Source organism: Falco biarmicus, chromosome 5, assembly GCF_023638135.1.
Source record: "Falco biarmicus isolate bFalBia1 chromosome 5, bFalBia1.pri, whole genome shotgun sequence".
NCBI lineage: Eukaryota > Metazoa > Chordata > Aves > Falconiformes > Falconidae > Falco > Falco biarmicus.
The window spans coordinates 89,426,184-89,446,735 of record NC_079292.1 but is presented as its reverse complement, the minus strand read 5'-3'; the positions used below and the strand labels follow the sequence as shown (position 1 = coordinate 89,446,735).

Sequence of the window (20,552 nt, the reverse complement as noted above, 5' to 3'; positions counted from 1 at the left end):
GAGAAGCCATGAACTGTGTGCTGCAGGAGCTCTGTGTTTCGGTGCGAACAGAAGTCTGCTGGGTCCTCCCTTGTGGTGAGGCTGGTGCTGAAGGGGTTGACCTCGAGTCTCCCCAATGCCTTCTGCCAGAGGCTCGAGGTAGGGCCATTCTCCCTGGCTGCAGTGTAGAGCACTTTTTTGCATCCTGCCTAGTCCAGACTGGCCCAAGGGCTACTGCCGGAGCTATATCCAGTTTAATTTGTTCAAAGGCTTGTCATTGCTTGGGGCCCCATTTGAAATCATTCTTCTTCTGCGTCACCTGATAGGGCTTACAATCAGTCTGTAATTTGGAGTGTGCATTCTCCAAAACCCCACAATGCCCAAGAAAGCCTGTGTTTCTTATTAGTTGGTGGAGACATAGCTGTTATTTGTTGATCACATCCATTGGGGTCTCATGACATCTGTCTTGCTGTCTTATTCCCAAAAACTGGATCTCCTGTGTGAGTGCCTTCACCTTACTTTCTTTTTTGGTAAAAGCAGCTTTCAGAAGGATTTCAACTGTGTTCTTCTCTTTCTCGAAGACTTCTACTGCTGTATTGCCCCATATGATGATGCCATCAATATATTGTGGGTGTTGTAGAGCTTCACCCTGTTCCAGTGCAGTCCGGATCAGTCCGTGGCAGATGGTAGGGCTGTATTGCCACCCCTGGGACAGTCGATTGCAGGTGCATGGGACAAGCAAACTGGCCTGCACTCTTCAGTGCTTACCAGGCCTGGGACTCTGAATTCAGTAAGAAAACTAAACCCTTCTCTTTATGTGAATGGGTGGGAGAACAGGAAAGAATACCTTCCTCTTTGAGCCTTTGACTTTACATCCATGTCTCCTGGAAGACAAAAAGGATGAGTTAAGGATAAGCGTGAGCTTTATGTTTTCATCCACCATGTATTTGGGTCATGCACTGTCAGCCTTTCTCATCAGCATGTTCTGAAATGGTTTTAGTTTGCATTATATTTAGACATGTGTTTTCTTTCTTGTACTTGGTGTGGGATATCTGTCACTGTTCACTTCACTGAAGGTTCCCTGCTTATAATCTGATATTCCCCCCACCTCCCAGTGCATTTGTACACTGGTAATTAATAGTCCACATTATAATGTGAAAAAGGGGAAATACATGGTAGAGTGAGACTACTTTATCCATCTAAGGAGAAATGAATTCTTTAAAGCGTCAGTCTGTTACGTGAACATCAGTAGCTGTTCCCCTGCCACATCCAATTCGAGTTTTGCAACTGTTCGAGTATTTCTGGTTTTAACTCCACCAGGGAGTGGTGATTAAAAGTCAGCTTGGTTTTAAGGTGGCTGAGGTGACTGTTTGACTAAGATGATAATTTAAATTTGTTTCCTTCTGTCTAGTCACAGGATGCAAGATATAGGTTACTGTGTAACTGGTTTATGAGTTATCCCTGATATTAGCACCTCTTGAAGCAGTGTTTGTGCAGCTGCAGCAGATGGTCAGGATGAGAGCCGAAGGAGATGGATTGGAGTGGAAGGCATCAAAGTGGGCACAGGCTGTGCCTGTGCTAGGATGAAATACCAGAGTACTTCAACCTAGCGTTAGAATAACTTCTGTTGATTTCCCACCACCACCACCCCAGTGTATCCAATGAGCATATACATACTATCTAAAGAACATGAAGCGAGAACCTGACTTAGAGTATATATGGGTATTTTAAGGAGTTAGCAGAGTTATCACCGAAGTAATACTGTGCATTAATGTTTAGTATATTTGTGTTTTTTTCCAGTAATTCCATGAGATAAATGGTATTGTTCCTGTGTTGCAGCCAGTGGGAGAAAAGAAGGAAGAATTTAATTGCTTTATGTTATGCTGTGAGTTGCTGGTGAAATTTGGTTGAGATGCTGGAGCTGTCGGTGTTAGGTTCGCTGCTGTAGTAATACCGTTAAGTACTGTAAAAGCCAACTGGAGAAGTCAATCTCTAGTCATAATTTGTGTTTTGGTGACCGATGGGATCTAGAGCCATCCCTGCTTCGACCGGTTGAAATCCGGCCCAGGCTGTAAGGCCCAGGGAGCCGCCCCGAGCCAGTGGTGGCTGCTTGTCCAAACGAGATGAGAGGATGAGGCCGTTCTGTTGGTTTGAAGTCTGAACTGTGCCATGTGTCACAGGAACCCCAGCCACGATTCTCCAGATAGTTATTCTTTATCACATGCTATCAAAAAGAAGTCAAAGTGGAGAATATTTGAGCTCTTGTTCCTACCAGGAGAGCACTTTTCTCTGTGAGATGTGAGGCATGTTGATGAGGTTGTGGTGACACCTGTATTCCTCTTTCACAAATTCACTCCATAGGATTTCAGGAGATACTTGAAAGCCTCAGAGGTCTCTCCCTACTTTCTCTCTTCATCCTTCAGGACAGAATAGGCCTGTCTTGGTGTACACCTAACGGACTTAGGCTTTAATCTGTTCAGAGGCTGGGCAGGCCCAGGGAAGGACTTGCTTTCTCGTTAACTACTAACTGGACAAATCGCCAACTGATAATTGTGTGAGATGTCACTCGTGTTTGTAAAGAGCTGGCTAATACTGAAGTATTTTTTTCCAGTCAGCGGGTGGCAGGGATGATAGGATTAATGATACTGCATCCTATTTAACACCTTTTTTTTTTTTTTTTTTTTTTAAGGCTACGTGGCTTAGAGGATTTAAAAGCGGAGTTCATAGCCATGTTCACGTTAGAAGCTCTCAGTGGTTCTTGTGGAGTTCCTTAAGCTTTAATTGTGGTGATAAGCAATGTGCATGACCCTCTGATACACAGAATATGAAATCCTCATTTTGACAGCAGCACCGCACAAAGTAGGTGTTTGCTTTATGCATTTAAGTATAAAATGTGTGGTGGCTGAAGAATTTTCTCCCCAAATATTTCCTGAAGTTGTCCAGGATTCTAGTAGGATCAGTGTATTAGTCTAGTATATTGGTCCTAGCTACTTAAGATGTGTGATTAGCAACCCTGTGATGCAAGTAAAAATTGGAATAGCTTCTATTTTTGAAGCTGCAAACTGTAGAGTAGTTGAGGAAGGAAAAACTGTGTGTGATGTGTAAATGTGCCCATAGGAGAAAGGAGTAATGTAGCAACAGCTGTGGAGTGAAGTTAACAAACATAGCTGTGCTAATTTTACTTGTTGAATTGCAGGTATGAATAAAAACAAACATTTCACTCATTTTTATCTGTTAGGCTATAAGATCCCTCATTTGTTAGGGCTCAGTTACAATGCATATTGCGGTAACGTCCCCAGGTTATCACGCATATAGTGAACTGAATTTATTTTAACAGCTTTTTTAGGTTGATACAAAATGGGAAAATAACATTGTTATTTTATCTGCCTAAGTTGGCTAAACTTTGGTTGAACAAAAGAGGGAACCGAGTTGCCTGCTCGGTTTCAGGTGTGTTTTGTTGGTGTTGCAAAGAAAATGGTACGGAAATGATCTTCCATCACAAACCTCTTTTGCAGTGTGGAGCAGGGCAGGTGTGTAGGTGGAAATGTTATGTTTACTTTTTCATTGTTTACATTGTTTTTACAGTATTCAAGGGGGATAGGCTTCCAACCATTCTGGATGATATATTGTATTATTGTAAGATCAGAAAATAAAAATGGAAGTTAATGTTGTCTTGCCTTTTACCACTGAAACTTTGGTAACGCAAGTAGGTAATTCTTGGATTTTGTGATGGATTTGTGGACCTTTGCTCTAGAGAGAAAATGTACTCAAAGGTGTCGATACTCTTGGTGGCAAAATAATTGGAATAAAGACTAATAAATGTGTGAAAGCTTTTACCTCTTTCCAGCTTCAATTGTTTTGGTTCGTCAGCTCCTGTATCCGTATATTAAGGTGTTCATTACAGTAACATTGTGAGAAAAGAGTTTTTCTAATTGTTTGCTTTTCTCTTGTTTCAGAACAGAGAGCTCCAGATTATGAGAAAGTTGGATCATTGTAACATTGTCCGATTGCGTTATTTCTTCTACTCTAGTGGAGAGAAGGTAAGAGTAAAAAACAAGGCAATGCCTCCAGGTAACCATTTGGGGTATAACTGAACTGTTTGAATTTCTAGAGACAGGAGCGTGAAGATAGGAGACGTGATAACATCAAGAAAATGCTAGAGCGGTGCCCAACAGATCATGTTTGAGCAAATCTTTTGCAGTATGTAAGTGTGTGGACTGTGAGTAGTATTATTGGTATAGCATAACAACAGCGTAACAGATTTGGATATTCACTGCTACTTTTAATTTGATGGAGCACAGCTGGCCTTCATTTGCACATTCTAGCACTATCTTTCCATATATGCAGATATGTTTTCTAGTATTCAGTGTTAACTATCCTGGATTTAAAGCACTTATGTGACTTTTCCCAGACTCTGTCTCTGTGTGCTTCTGTCCCCCTTCCTTCTGTGTCCGTTCAATATACAGGCTGAGTTTCAAAGCCCAGAGGAAAGAATAATGTCTGATTGTGTGATTTTATCATTTGTCAAAATGCTTATGCTCCAGAAAAAGGATCAGATAGCTGGATTTAATAAATCTCAAGTCATAGACACTGCTATCTGTTTTCTTTCAGTCTAGTTATAAAGGTTTCTTGTGCTTTTTAGAAAGAGGTTACAGGGTTTTATTTTAATGGGATGTAATAACGGTTTCCTTGCCTATGTATGTATCAGCATTTTATGAGTCATAGGAGAATAAGGATGAAATGGACCTCAAGATAGCATCTGGTCCAACTTCATGCTTAATGCATCATCATCCATGAAATTAACACCCACCCCCCCACCCACCCCCCCCCCCCAAAAAAAAAACACCAAAAAAACCCCAAAACCAAAACAAAACACAAAACACCAAAAAAAGAGTTCTTCTGGCCTAAGTGGGAGTTAATGTAAGCTATGAGGTGGGGAAATGGGCTAGATGACCTTCTGAACATCCTCTGATCTTTTTTACATAGTTATAAATTGTTATGCATTTTATATGAATATTTATATGGGTGTTATAGTTTTTCATTTTTTAAAGCGGATTACATCCTTACTTGTGTTCAGATGCCAGTACATATGGGTCCACAGTGCTGTAAAGGACTGTATATGAGAGCTGATAGCTACTGGAAGGCTATTAACTGCTGTTACCATGAAGTGGGTCAACAGAATGGAGAAGCAACCCACCCACTTCGTGGTCTTTGAAGCTAGAGAAGGAGCTGGCATCTCCAGGATAAGCTGTTGGCAGCAGGTCGCTGCAGTCTGGTGCAGTGCACAGAGGGATGACTGGAGAATGTTACTTCTCCGAGAGGTGCCTGGGGGGCACCTGGCACTGTGCCTTGTCTCTGCCAATGGAAAGCTTGCAAAACCAATTTGCAGAAATAAGGAGAAATGTGAATTAATTTTTTTTATTATTTTTTTCTGAATCAGCCCTTCCCCTTCCTTCCTTCCCCTTGCCTTGTGATAGCGAGCTTTTCCAGTGTTATGTGGCTATTGCTGTTTTGTTGGATGTGCAGTGTAGTTTTGTAAATTACACTGTACTTGTTTAGCATATAACCAGAAATTCCTCAAGCAGCATGAGTACCAGAAAATAAATACTGTGAAGTATGGCTTGGTTTGGGGGTTTTGTTTGTTTTGTTTGCTTTTTAACCAGTTTGTAACTTGGCTAGAGTGAAGTTAGCATTCCATGGGTCAAGCAGAAGACATCTGCCTTATCTAATGGCTTGAAACCTCTTGTAAACAGTGGAAGTGTTAAAACTTACCAAGAACGCTGTTCCAGGAGCCTTTGTGTAACAGTAACTTGAGTAAAACTCTTTTGGAAATCTTTAACTTGGTGTTGAGCTTGAGACTGGATTTTCCACTTTGCTGTTTCAACTCCACGTGGCTGATTCTTAGCAATGCTAGTTTTGTTTTTAAAAATGTGGCCTCTATCCATGACTAGCAATCTTAATGCTTCAGTGAGAAGTTTTCTTTCATGTTACTTTTCTGCTCTTCTCTCTTCATGCTTCTGCTCTGTGCCTTTGACATTTCCACTACTGCCCTGTTGCAAAATGGGACAAATGTGAACCAGTCCCTAGGGCAAAAGTGCACCCAGCAGAACATCAGCAGTATAATGTTGCAGTTCAGGTTGCAAGGTCTCTTTGCAGTTCAATACAAAATGATACATAATTAGCTTGCAAGTATTTCCATGTAGGTGGCAGCATGTGAAGGTAACTCTGAGTTTGGCTGCTGTTTCGGAAAACTTCTAAAGAGCAGCAAGCTGGTGCTCTGAAGCTCATCTAGGAAGGATGAATAATGTTTCATGTTTTTGTCAGTTTGGGAACCAATAATGTGTTTTCCTTCATATTACCCTATAATAAAGCTGGCTTTTTGGAGAGTGGAGGAAAAGGGAGGTAAGTGTAAGGTTCCATCTAGTAACCAGGAAATACGTGTAGGAAGCAGTTACAGATAGAGATGCTAGGTACCTTAAGCTTTATATAAACTGATTCTTGAAGCCAAGTCCAGTGGGAAGGGTAATGTAAAAATTTAAGGGACACATAGCAGAAAATGCGGTAGCAGTGATGAGTGGGGCTTGCAATTGCTGTCTGTCTTCATGAAGAACTTAACAGTCCACTGCCATTAATCTGCATTTATGCTGACTCAAGTCTAGCAGTGATGGGAGAATTTCAGAGGTAATTATTATATGGCTGATCCCTTTAATGAAATAGTTCACCAATGAACTTAATTTTGATACCTATATATCAAGCATTCTCTTGTATAGAGGTTTTCATGCTGCTGCTATCACTCTACCTCTTTGTTCTAGCTGGAGTGTTCCTTAGATTTCTTCCTTCTTTCCTGGAGCTTAGCACCAGCGTCTCTAAGCCCAGAGGCTTTTCTTTCTTTGCGGTTTTTTTTTGGGGGGGTAATATGCAAGAAGTTTAAATTTGTCCCATTTCAGAGGTACCTCAAAGGATTTCTCCAAATCCAGTGAGACTGGCACTCTTTGAAAGCTATGTGCCTAGTAGCCACTTTAGTTCATGTTAATTGCTAGGCATATTTAAGTGCTGGACACCCTGAAAAGTGATTTTATTCTAGCAAATCAGGGGGGTTAATTCTTGATTAGAATACTGGAAACAACAGAAAATAGCATCAAATAGAAAAACAATTCTAAATAACACTTGCTAGTAAGACTATTCCTTAGCTTTATCAAAGTTGTAGTTAGTTTGTAGAGATTTGGAGCGCTCTGTTAGCTTTTTCTGGGAGCTGTCCGTGGAACTGGCTGAAGTGTTGGAGCTTCCCTATCTTTTCTTTTTCCTTGTGATGAACTCTCCTTTTTATGTCTCTCATTTGCTTAAACTTCTTTCCTGGTTTTGCCAAAAGCAATCCAGCCTTAGCAGCATGGAAATCTTGTATCAAACATCAGCCTTTGACTGATTCCTTCTCCCTTGTCTTCTGTGACTGGGTGACTCCTGCTTGTCCGAGCATCTTTGAATTTGTGTTACCTTTATATAGGTACACCGTATATAGGGGGTGTGTGTGTGTATATATGCACATACATGTATGTGCACATATTTGTGTCTTTGTGTGTGTATATATTATTGTTCTGAGTACTGACTGTGTATTAATCATGTTTGACTAATGATTTCCAGTTTCAGAGCTCAAAGAGAGCGCATAATGTATATTAATATGACAGTTGACAGGCTTGGCATTCAGGTTGCTTCTATAAACTATTTCCTCCTCGGTTCTTTCTTTGTGTAAGTTTACAGACGTTTGTCAAACCTGTTCAATAACCCAGTTCTTTTGAAGGACTCTTCTTTAATGAATTTGCCAGAGCAGATTCTGATTTCTTTTTTTCTGAGGCTGTATGAGACATCTGATAGCAGGGCACAGAGTTTTGTAGCTGTAATGTGCTTTTCGGTAGTCCAAAACGTGTAGTTACAACTGGTGGAATGAACCAGAGGGGAAGGAACAACAACCAAATAATGGACTGAGTTGTGTACGGACAGTTCGCTTGGTGGAAGTAGTCACAAGTCTTTTCCATGCCTTAATTCTGTGATTTATGATTTTCTAGGTAATCCTTGGAGAAAATGGGCAGGATTATAGGCCTAGCCAGCTCTGCTGTGTTTGATAGTTTTGGTTTTCTGCTTTAGGATAAGGCAGATGCTTGAACAATATGCCTGGTTTGCCTGTCAGCTTGCCACTGGGAGATCAGACTGTATTAGGAAGACATAGATTTCTGGTTTGTTTTTTGCTATTTTTACTTAATTTCAGGGATTGCGTTGTATTTAGCATGATATATAAAAGTAAGTGTTGATTTACTGCAACAGGAGGAGATGGTCTTGCTGCTGCCCTTTTTAGCCTAATTCTGCTGAGAACCTTTTGAGCTGTGATTCAAGGGAGGGTGGACATGGACATACCAAGTGATCCCTCTGGCTCCTTTGCTGAGAGTATTCCCCAATGTTTTATAGTACAACCCAACTTCTTACATCAGTGGCTGCTGAATAAAATTACTCAGCTGTGTAAAACCTGAAGTGAGTTTCTAATTCTGTCCCCCTGCCCCACGCCCCACCCCCCCACCCTCCTTTCTGGTCTAGATCTCTGTGGTATTCCATAACTGCCAGATTTTCTTGTGTGGATGTTTTTGAGTTTGTAATTGTTTGTTCGATCCATATCCGTGCCCAAAAGAGGAAGAGGAGTCACTGGAGAGATTTGTTCCTGCATGAAATCATGTAAGAGTAAAGTAAATACAGTTTTTTGTTGAGTAATTGCATCTCTGGTTATGTAACTTCTCCCCCCTCCCTTTAAGGTGGCTTGGTATTCAGAGAAGTCAAAGAAAGCATATATGGAAGCACACAAAGATCACAAACAGGCAATATGCTGACTCTCTTTTGGCGGCTGAGCTGGCCCTTCTGCATGCTCTAATTGATTTCTAGTCTTATTTAGCCTTAGCTGTAAGGGCATGCAGCCAAAAGTCCATGCCGACTCGGGATGGAAATTTACTCTCATAGACTTAGACTGAGGTTTAAAATAAACATGCAGGAGATACATGCTGAGCTGCACTATGAGCTGCTGTGCACTCTCTCACATGCGCTTTTGGCAGCAGTGTGTTAAACTGCAATGACGAAATCTGGGAGAAGGGAGCAATCAGCTTGTTTGCAGGTTTGGGCTTTGCTGAACAATCAGTGTTTCTCCAGGTTCATATCCCTGTTAGGAAGAGCTGTATCTTCCACCTTCAGAGAGGCATGAACGTCACCTTCCTTTCTTGCAGGAGTGTTCAGATAAGTGCTCACATAAGCACCGTCCATTCTGTTCCCTGTTAAAATGGAGTACTTATAGTTGAACTGTTTGGTTTCTTAATTGAACTTTAAAAAAAAAAAAAAGGTCTTGCACAAAAAGTTCAATTAACAGAGCCCTGAGCCCAATTTCAAATTGACAGAGCCTGTGTGAATGTTTTGCACCAGCCTAGTAATGTGCTGAAGGGCCATCACTAGAGATGAATTTAGTCACTATGATCCATTTAATCCTTGGCAGATCTGCTGTGCTGTCAACAAAGGAGCAATTAATGCCAATTATGAGGAGTTTTGTGATGTTGGTATCTCTGTAGTCCTTGCCTCAGGCCTGCCAAGCTCATTTCAAAAAGGGCACCAGTCATCAGATAATGATTATCAGTTACTGCTGTTAGAGCTTGCAACATGCTGGGAATTTTCTTAGTTGTAGTTAAGAGCAGTCTCTGGGTTTGAGTAGGTTGTGTTAACAGAAATAGCAGTTCTGTCTGTCTGCAGGAGGGCTTTGCAGGAGCGGAGTAGGCAGCAGTGGCTACATCCTCAATGTGGTAGATATGTGCAGTGGAAATGGGAGGCTCCACGATTTCTCTCTAGACCAGTGAACCGTCCAGTACGTCTGGTTAGTCACTCTTCTGTTCTCAAGTCACTCCTCTGCCAGCTCTAGCCACTGCTCTCACCTTCCTGTTTTGGATGGGTGTTAGGAAAGCCCTTGTATCGTTTGTCCTGAAGCAGGCATGTAGTTTGAACTTTTATTTTGTATTATCTTGCCTAATTTGTTGTCATGGATATATCCTGATTCAGAAATTTCCACTCAGTCTGGAATATAGTGTACAGGCAAGAAAATAGTAGATCTCCAAAGACTCTGATTTTCATTTTCATGGTAAGGTATGCAGGACAGCCCAATGATCTCGACATTATATGTTAATTTGCATCTTCCAACAGAGTTATCGCCAGCTTATGGCACAGTCCCTGCTTGGGACCTGTGGTTCAGCTATCCACAGATCACGTGTGTCAGAGATCACAAGTTGGTTCCACCTTCCAAATGTTAGGCCACTGTTTCCAACTTCACAGAACTATTTCTTCTTGGAAGTACAGCTAAAAGCTTAAGGACTTTACAGGGCGTAAAATAAACAGGAATCAGCAGGCATTCCCAAATTCTTTTAATAAGTGACGTTTTTTTTTACCATAGTCTCTCTTTAGAGGGGAAAGCAGTGACAGAAAATGTCTTTTCTTTTTCTTTTTGGTAATGAAGAGGAAAGACTTAGTGCACCACCTAAGAACGTAGACTCTTTCATTGATCAAACATAGACTGTGCAAGCCAACTGTCTTGGAACAAGACCCAGGAAGGTTCTTAAATCTGAATTATATTGGGAGGTTTGACTTCTGCCCTTATGCTCCCACCAGAGCTGACCCAGGTGGCAGTTCCTACCTACATCAGACTGTTATGCTGAAGAGTAATGAGCATTGCAGAACAATCTGGTAAGTTTTGACAAGTAGGTGTAGAAACAGAAGTCCTGGGACAGATCTCAGTTCTCACACTCAGTCATGAACAGTGAGTGAATAGGAAAGGAGGTATTTTGCCCAACATTTGTAGTACCAGTAGAAAGTATGAGTATCTTTCTGAACTTTGGGCTGTCCTGCATACCTTACGATGAAAATGAAAATCGGTTGACTCTTCAGCTGCTCTTACTCCTCTGAAGTTATCTGTGTGAAACTGCAGCTATACCTCTAGGCTCATGGCTCCTTTACAATGGTGGCAGCCACAGCTCTGTTTTGAAATAAATATGTTTGTAAACTGCAAGTAAAAACAGGCACGTGTGGCCACTGGATGTCACCATTCCTTCATACAAATAAAGTCAGCTACAACATTTTTTGTATTTCCAAATTTTCCATTGTATCATGGCTACTCAGTAGTTAGAGTAGGAAGGCTGCAAATACTCACTTTGTCTTTGGAAGCAGGTCCAAAGTCTTTGTATCTATGATGTACTGTGTCAGCCTTCAAGATTAGAGAAGGAAGGTGGGTGTCTCATGGTGCTTGATAAGGGTGTGTGAAGCATGTGCTGTTTGTAACTTGAAGAAAAAATGAAACAACTTTTTTTTTTTTTTTTTTTTTAGAATCTAGGGCAAAAACTGTGATTTTGAACCTTGTATGTTGTCTAAATCTAGGCGGCTAAGCCAGGGTGAAGGGCATATCTTGCCTCATGCTGACATTCTGGTGTTTAAGTAATGCACTCTGAAAGAAGGCGTAATCCACGTGAAATGCTAAAATCCATTTCCTTGCTTTCCGACTCTTAAGTTAAATCCTTCAGAGCCTTTTGACAGAACCCTTGCATAGCTGCCATCCTGTCAGTAACAGCTCCATGTGTAGCACCTACCTCTGAAACATCACTGGTGGGGTGCTGCCATATGGTAAAGAAAATATGGTCCCCTTGAGTAAACTGACTGGCTTATTTACCATATAGCCCAAAAACCGATGCCATGGGATAATGTCAATAAGGAGAAGTGCGTTTTGGAGCATATTCCTTAATTTTCAGTTGATTGCTTATCTGTGTGAGTTTTAGCTTGAATAGGTGGGTGAATTGAGTTTATTCAGAGTGCAGTTCCACTTTTATTTCTCTAAATGCAAAGTCAGTTTAAGAAACTTCTGTATTGTTCATTTCCTCTCAGTTGCACTCATATAGTGGATCACGTGGAGTCTGTCCGAAAACTAGCTCGATTAAATGATCTGGGATTTAAAAATGAAATATATATGTAAAAGCAAAAAGCAAGTGCAAACCAGAACCACCACTGCGCTGTTACTGATCTGCCAGGAGATGAAAACTGAAATGAGCATGTTCATCACTTGCTAAATGCTGACCAGTAAAATTCAGTCACCTGAGAAGAAAGAGCACCCAGAATAGTTTCTTTACCTTTTTATCCTATTACTTGAAACTCAGAGAAATTTTCCTTAGATTCCAGGTGGGACTGACAATTCGGGAGAACTTCTAACATCTTAATAGATGGTGACATATTCTTCAGAGTTCACTCTGTGATTTCTTTTTTTCCCTTTGACCCTCAGTCTGGCATTTGGATGTACGACCTCCCTGGTTTCTGTCATCGTGTTGGTGGTAAATTGGGGAAATGGTTGGCCTGTGACTCAGTAACGTTGAACATGCAGTTTTATACATGTATGTTGTAAATGTAGTGTGAATGGAGAAATTTAATGAAAGCTGGTATAAACCACACAGGATTGATTTGAGGTTGCTGAGGTGAGGGGAAGATCATATAGAAGGAATATCTGAGCTTCCCCTGCAAGGAACAATCCAGATGAGCGAATATTTGAATTCAATAGCTGTTGCTTTATATAGGCCACAGTTAAGCTCAACTGGATGGTGCTTAAAACACACTGAAGGAGAGAAGAGTTTTAAAAGTGGAGATTGAGACCTCTGTGCAGCATTCCTGTGTTGGTAGGGCAATGTTTTCCATTTCTCAGAGTCTTCAGCCACATGCTGTGTAACGCTCATGTGCTAGAGTAGTTTGTGTGCTTGCAACCTGTTTTATCTGCAATTCCTGATACAAGTTTAAAAAAAAAAAAAAAAAGTTGCTAGAATGTTTTGGCTCTTGTGTCCTAGTCTGTCTCATGCTTTTGTTATGGTTTAGTCTGTATTAGTATTTACTTATATGAAGTGTTTCCAGCCAAAGTGAAGCGGTGCCTGAATTGCGGGTTCTCGAGAGGTGCAGAGCGGTTCAGTGGCAAGGTGGGAGTTATTTCACTGTGGCTCACTTTGGAGCAGTGTTTGTCAGCTGAGGATTTATCTGCCAGGTGACAAAGAGCAGCTTCTAAACATTGGAGGCAATTGCAGGTTCATGAACCGCATTGCTAAAGTCAAAATCCTAATGAAATACATTGAATCCAGTATTTCAGGATCTGGCTTCCTGCCCTCCCCCTTTCTTATTTTAAAGAGTACATGGTCATAACCTTAGCAGCAAGCACAGCGGAACATGAGTGCATGTAACTTTTGACCTGCTGAAGAAAGCTAATAATCTCTTCAATCCCAAAGTCTATAAGAAGTGAGTTACTTTAATGACATCTTGTTGCTTTGTCATTTATATGATGCAGTTTCCTCTGGACTTTTCTGCTCTCTGCAGAGGCATTTCAGAGGTGCTCTGATGGTTAGGTTACCTTCGTTTGTTCCCAGCCCAGCAATTTTGAAACAGCAGTGTGGAAACAAGTCACATGTGGAATACATGGTAAGGTTTGAAAAAGGCTTCCTGTAATGGAAAGATAAGCCTTGATCCTCCTGCTTGATCCTCAAGCAATTGCCCTCATTTGGCAAGCTCTTTGCGCTGACCCTGTTTCCTATTGCAATACATCTGGGTCACTGGAAAAATATGTTTAGGAGGAATGCATGGGGTAGGCAACCCAGGTTACATCATCCTCGGAGCTTGTCAGGCCATGACTGCTTCCCAGCTTGTCCTCAATCTTGGTCAGGGGAATCCAGGTAATTTGGATGTGATATTCATCCAGTTTATATTCACAGAGAAGCATGAGGGCTCTTAAAAAGTGTATTCTGAGTGTTTGTCAGATTTGTGCCAGGTGACGTCAGGAGGAGGTAGGTCAGAACACTTGAATCATCTTTAATTCATGAAAGTAGTCATTTAGAGCACTTCTGAAGTGTCAGTTGCTTGTGGTAGGAGTGGAATATGCAGCTACTTACATACACAACACCATAAGCCTTGCCTTTAGAGTTGCATATTAAGGTTTTGGGTACGTCAAATGGTACACCAAAACTTGTTTGTTGGCTGGGGGAAAGGTGTTCGTGTGCCTTCATGTTCTAGGTGATAATGTGCGATACGTGTTTACACAGGAGGAATACCACGCAAAACCCGTGTTGTTTGTTCAAGTGCTGTGGGTAGCATCAAAACTCCTAAGCGTTGGTGGGTGAGGGCAAAACCTCCATCTCCAACTCAGGTGCCTTGAGGTTTTTTGTACTTGTGTCATGTCATGCCATTGAATTAGTTCCATTTCCAAAAGAACATAAGATATAAATGGAAGAGAGAAAAGCAAAGCAAAGGTGGTATGAAGTGTAACTCTTAAAACTCGCTGTTGTGAGGTAGCATAGATGGGGTTTTATGGTCACATGTATTACTGTTTTACATGTCTCTTTTTGCCTGTTACTATGAGAGGATAATGAAATCACTATAATTCCATTTTACTCACATTTTTTTCACTCTCTAACCTCTCATGTAAATCTTTTTGATACATGGCGTATGAATCCTCAAATGAAAGTAATCAACCTTAGTTAGTAACAGAGTACTCTGTGCAGTGACTTGCTACCAGTAAGACTTTCCCATCCTCCAGGAGGCAAGCATTCAACTTATTCATCAGGTTGTATCTGCACTGAACGAAACAGAATTCATATTCATGCGACTGTTTTCTCTCTTGGTGTACAAGTTGCCTTACCAGGCATAAGTTAACTTTGAAAATTCAGGACATTTATTTTCCTTATCTTATAACTAATACCTTGAAGGCTCTGACCTAAGAAGATGTCATGGTGGATTTTTATTGGTTTGAAGTGAGAGTCAGGGAAAGAACTTCTCTTGTTGCAGAAGGGAAAGTGCTAAAATAAAAGTACATTGGTTTTTTGCATATATTTGCATATCCATGGAGTTCCAGAGCTATCTGGGTTTTCCTCTGTACTGCTGGTAGTTGTCCCTCCTCATCCATTTCAAAAAGTTTGTTCTCCAGCCTGGTCCCCAGATCCCTTATGTTGTTACGCCGTTCCTGGGATGGCACTGGGAGAGGCACAACACAGGCAGGGTTTCAGAGGCGGCTGCTCCTTGTCTGTGCTGCAGAAATACCATAAAAGCAGAAACAAGTAAGTGGGCCATTGGCATTTGCTTAATGCTGGTGTTATTACCACTGTCACTTAAGCAATGCTATTAAAAAAAGAGCATCCTTTTTGTAGGGAAGAGTGTAGGCAGAGCCTTGCAAGGTGACATGGCCTGTTAGGAGGTATTGGTAAGAATTATTAAAATGTCCTGAAAATATGAGCATTTATTGCCAAGTTATGATGAACAGAGATCCTGAATTCTGGGTCTCTAACAGCGCACAAACCCAGCAGTTCTTTGCATATTGGGTTTTCAAGGTGTGTATTTCTGTGTGTGTTTCCATGTGCTCATTGGAGACTGCGGCTCTTGGAGGCAGGTAAGGAGAACTGAGCACTGTGAGGGTAACAGACCATGCTGTGCTTGAAGTGATGTGTTAAGTCGCATATTAAATTGAGGTGGAGGGCAAAAACAAAAACCCAAAACCAAACACATCACATTATTCAATTGCTATAGCTAAATGACGTCTGGTTTCGGGCATTAAGATACATAGCCAGGGGACCTGCTGACAAGGGACTCCAGTTGAAGACCTGGGAGTTCTGTACTGCTTGTATCTGTATAGTCTCTATGCATTGCCTTTCTCTAGAGAAAGATCTAGCTGTTAATACAGCAAGCGCAGGAGAGGTTACTTTTGGTTAATTCACCTCACTTTCAGAAATATTTTTTCGGGTTGATACAGTTAATTATACCCACCTCCGCACCCCCCAACATTAAATGTGTTCACAGTCCAGATAGAATTCGTACAGAAGACTGCATTAAAATATCAGAAGTCTTTTTAAGACCTGTTTTACTGCCGAAAATGCTGTTCCACAATTAGGCACTATGTGATTATAGTACTTTGTCACTTCATTCCTCTTTGTTCCTTCTTTCCTTCGCTAACGTATTTTGTAATGAAGTACCTTATTGAAAGCTACTTTTGTTGCTTCTCTGTTACGTTCACCCAGACCTCTAACCTGATCCTAGATCTTAAAAGTGATACTGGAGTCTTTGGTTTAGACCTGTTGCCATGAATAAGTTTGTATGTTTAAGTTGGATATAACTGGGGCATCATAAGACGTGTAAACGGAATGGTTACAAACGTGAGCACTGGCTTATTGTCTGTGGATGATTAATATGTATTATTAATAGCTAAGAATTTAGTGAGAGCAAAGTAACATTTCTAACAGGTTCAGGGCGTTTAAACTTTTTTTTTTGATATGTGTACTTGTTAAGTGAGTCTGGGACTTTTAAATTTGCGCTACTTGGGTTTTGGCGGGTGAGGGTCTAATGAGTTAATAGACTGCTCTAAATAATTATGCAGATGTCACCTTGAAATATCTTTTAACGAAAATATTGACTGGGCAGAACAATTATATCCTTGTCCCCATTTGTAATCCGAAAATGCCTTATGTTTGAGAGCATATTAATTAATGTGACCTTAAATATAAGTTTGACTTAAGTATTAGTGCACAATTGGAAAGCCTGAAGGACAAACAGCGTGGCAACAGTTCACATTCCCACTGAAGACATATACTTAAAATGTCCACAGCTTTCTCATCCTGTTGGCTTCTCTGAATGCTTTAATTGTACTTTGTGCTTCACATCTATTGCTGATTTTTTTTTTTTTTTTTTCCCTCTTTATTCTCTTTCAGAAAGATGAGGTGTACCTCAACTTGGTGCTGGACTATGTTCCTGAAACAGTATACAGAGTTGCCAGACATTACAGTCGGGCCAAACAGACACTCCCTATGATTTATGTCAAGGTAGGTAACTGATAGATATGGTTAGATGAAGAAGGATATTAAAGGAATAGACTCTGTGGATACCTCTTCTCTGGCATAATTAGTTTTCTGACATTCTTAGGAGCCCTTACATCTCGAGGCAAGGAAAAAAAGAATTAGAATATTATTTGTTACAGTGAAGGAAGAATAGAGGCTTAAAGTAAGCACTCCGGATTTCTTGCTTTACAGAAATCTTCGAATGGGGGCAGGATGGGAGAGTGTTTTGTTTTTGAAGCAGCTTAGATAGAGACTGACATCAGCCAGGTTAGCAGGTTCAGTTTTCTGAGATGATGAAGACACAGTAGTACAAAGGTCAGGAACAGAAAGAGGATGTCAGAAGTGTAATATTCTCGTATCTGTTATCTTCTACTTTTCCTTGCATATCTATTGTGGACATGAAAGGCGTATTTTTGTCCCCATTTGGAGATCATTGGCTCTTGTCTTGAAAAGCTACATGGAGTAAGATACTTGTACGCACGTTGTAGCCTCAAAACCTCACTTAAGTTGTCTGCATCTTTTGTTTTTTACAAAGTAGTTCAAATAAGTAATTTTTTTTTTTTTGTCAAACATGGGACCCATCTCGGTCTCATAATTGTATTTCATATATTATGGTGACCACAGTCCACGTGCCAGTGAATGGTCATGTTTTCACATAGCATTAACTTGTTAACATGGCATCCAGGTAACATTAAGTGGAAATTTGCGACAAATATTCCTGATTCATATTGATTTCTCCAGACTCCTCTTTAAAAGTGTGTGATGCTTAACGTGAGGGTGGGCTTAAGAAAAAAACTTCAATTTGATTGAAAGACGATGAAAGTTACAAAGGTGAAAGCTACAAATAGTAATTATTCCAATAACAAAGTGTTGTGCCATAACTGCATATGCATAAATTGTAAATAGCATGTCTCAGCAGTAGGCAGCACTGGTGCTTGTGTTTTAAGAAAGCACTGAATTTTATCATACAGCAGTAACAATTTCTACTGCAAGGTCACTGGTCAGTTGGTGGAGCAGCGTGTCTTCAGGTTATGTGCTCCCCAGACTCTGTTAGCTTAGCTTTTGGTAAATTGTTTACATACGTCTTTTGTCAGTACTCTAGCTCTAATTGCTCTTCATTATGGGAACTTGGGGAAAAATTGTCCTGACAGTTTGAGAGAAAATTCTGCTTGAACTCTTTTTACCTTGCTGGATGCTTGGGACTTTTGTTCTAGGTAGCCTGGAAGGCTGTTCTTATTTTTCTGGCAAGGCAAACCTTTCTCATAATCCTGTATTTAAAAAGATCATGTTACCTTGGTGTCGCTGAAGCTTTTGCAGTTTTCCGGGCATCTTGGCTACACAAAGGTCAGATCATACCTGTTCGTTCACTTCTGATTGATACCTAGGCAGGTAGAGAGCTGCTCTTCCCTGGCTAACAAAAAGACTGTTAAGGAAGTCCAGGGAAGCTTTTCTAGTGGTCTTTTTGTTAATTTTTATTTGTAACTTCTAACATGCTGTAAGAAATTCTTGGAAATTTTGGGTTTACTGTGTGGAGATGAAAGGTATACTTTCTAAATCCCACATGTGTTGACTTGCCTCCTCAAGTTAGAGCAGTCTTTTGCATAATTTTGCAATCCACTTGCACAATACATAACGTGTCTAGAACAGGCAATTCAGAAAATGTGTTTGCTTTTCTTTGTGCAGAGTTGTGGTTTTCAAAAACAAATATGAAAACTAAAGGCCTAAAGCCAAAATTCAAGTGATTCTCCTCCTGTTCCTACCTTCCCCACCAAATAAACAACAGGAAAAAAAAACAAAACAAAAAAAAACCAAACAACAAGGGAGGGAGAAAGTGTAAAAACAAAGATAGTGGTGAAAGTGAGGCAAACATGACCTGATATCAATATCTAGCAATTGCACCCGGCTTTACAGACCGTTAAAGGTGAACTGTGGAGAATGTGCTTAGAAAAGGAAAGCGTGGAGGTGCGTGTTCAGTACAGTGTCCTGCTGGGGCTTGATCTTAAATGGAACCTTGTGGGGGACACAACAAAGATAACAAATAACCTGGTAGCCTGTGGTCAACCTTGAAACAGAGCTTCCCGTGTCTTTATGACTGTATGTGCTATACAGTCCTAACTATATCTAGCAGCTCATTATTCTCCATAGTCAAAAGTGTGTAGCTCCAGTAGCTGGACATCCTCCCCTTGCCCTGTAATCTTGCTCTGTGAAGCTCTTGGCTCCCTAACATCTCCCCTTGCTGTATTCCCCCTTGCTAAGGTTAGCCAGCCTTGGAAAAGAGGCAGAGAAAACTCTCCCTCAGCATACTTGTTTGCTGTGCCTTGCATAAAATTATTCCAAACAGTTGTTTTTATCTGCCTGCTCTTTTTGTCCAGAGATTTGAAATTAAAATGAGTCTGTCCCCTCACCGAGAGAAACTGGGAGATTCACTCAAGTGACAGTCTGAGACACTACCATAGTCCTTGGGCAACTTTTAATATGTTGTTAATAACTTCATCAACTAAAGGGTTTTCTTCGGGGTTTTGGGGGGTGGTGTTTTTAGTTCTGTGGTTTGGGTGTTTGTTGTTAGGGGTTTTTTTTATATAACCTGGAATACTTCATTTCTATAAAGCGAACTGCAACACCTTTATTCTGTGTATGTTTTTTATGACTACCATGATTTATAAACGTTGTAAAGCTGGCACAATCTTTTTTTGAAGTTGTGCTTATTCTTGAAAGGACAAGTGAACAACTTTGAACTGCATGTGCAGGTGTGTGGCAAGGGGCGAGTGGAGAAGGTATGTGAATACCTTGCCCATCTTCATAGCACTAATGCATTCAGTGGGGTCTTTTTTGAGTGCTTTTGATTTTCTTTTCTAATAAAGAGTTTGTGCTAAATGAATTGTTTACCCTGTTTTGACTGGGAAAGCATGCCTTATGCAATGTTTCTGTGTTCCAGTTGTACATGTATCAGCTGTTCCGGAGTTTAGCCTATATCCATTCCTTTGGGATCTGCCACCGGGATATAAAACCACAGAACCTCTTGCTGGACCCTGATACAGCTGTTCTAAAACTCTGTGACTTTGGAAGGTAAGTGCATCTGTGGCCTGAAACCTGGTGGAAAGAGCTTCCTTCAAAGTGAACCTGGTGCAATTTTGAAAGGAAATCCTCTGTGTTCCTCGGGTCATAATTTGTAGTTTTGAAAGAGAAATTATTAATACTCTGTTTTCCTCTCAAAATGAGTTCATGTGGGGGGGAGGGTATCAAGAGGGAAGGAATTAAAGTTCAAGCCTGTTACTTATGCAGGTATTGGAAAAATAAAATAAATACTCTGTCACATAGGGGAAAATACTGCACCGTAGAAAAGTACAACCAAACATTAGGGTGAAATAGGTTTGGGGAAGAGAGGACAAGCGCAATGACGTAGTAACCTAAAAAGGCTAATGTTACACTTTATTAGTCTACTTTTATGTACACCAGTTCACTTAGTATTTCAAATAGTGTAGGGGCTCAAGATCAGAAGCACCACTTCTAGCTGAAGCTCTTACATAGTGGACATTTGTGTCCTAGTTTCCAATGCCACATTTACTTCCAATATTCATTCAAGTGAATCGCCTTTAGGGTCCAGCCCCCATCTTAGAACTGATGCAGAAATTCTGGGAATCCACTCTGAGATAAGACAGATTTTTCTCCAGGGAA

The 20,552-nt window shown here is 40.7% G+C and overlaps 1 protein-coding gene across 4 annotated transcripts in view; it reads left to right on the top strand.

Annotated features, from left to right (window-relative positions):
• The window catches only part of GSK3B (glycogen synthase kinase 3 beta), a 157,881-nt gene that overhangs the window by 83,348 nt on the left and 53,981 nt on the right, over positions 1-20,552 (top strand). For all 4 annotated transcript variants that reach the window (XM_056341507.1, XM_056341508.1, XM_056341505.1 and 1 more), the window contains exons 3-5: positions 3,936-4,019; positions 16,752-16,862; positions 19,813-19,943. In XM_056341507.1, coding sequence (XP_056197482.1) covers positions 3,936-4,019; positions 16,752-16,862; positions 19,813-19,943 — 326 coding nt within the window. The remainder of the gene's footprint in view (positions 1-3,935; positions 4,020-16,751; positions 16,863-19,812; positions 19,944-20,552) is intronic.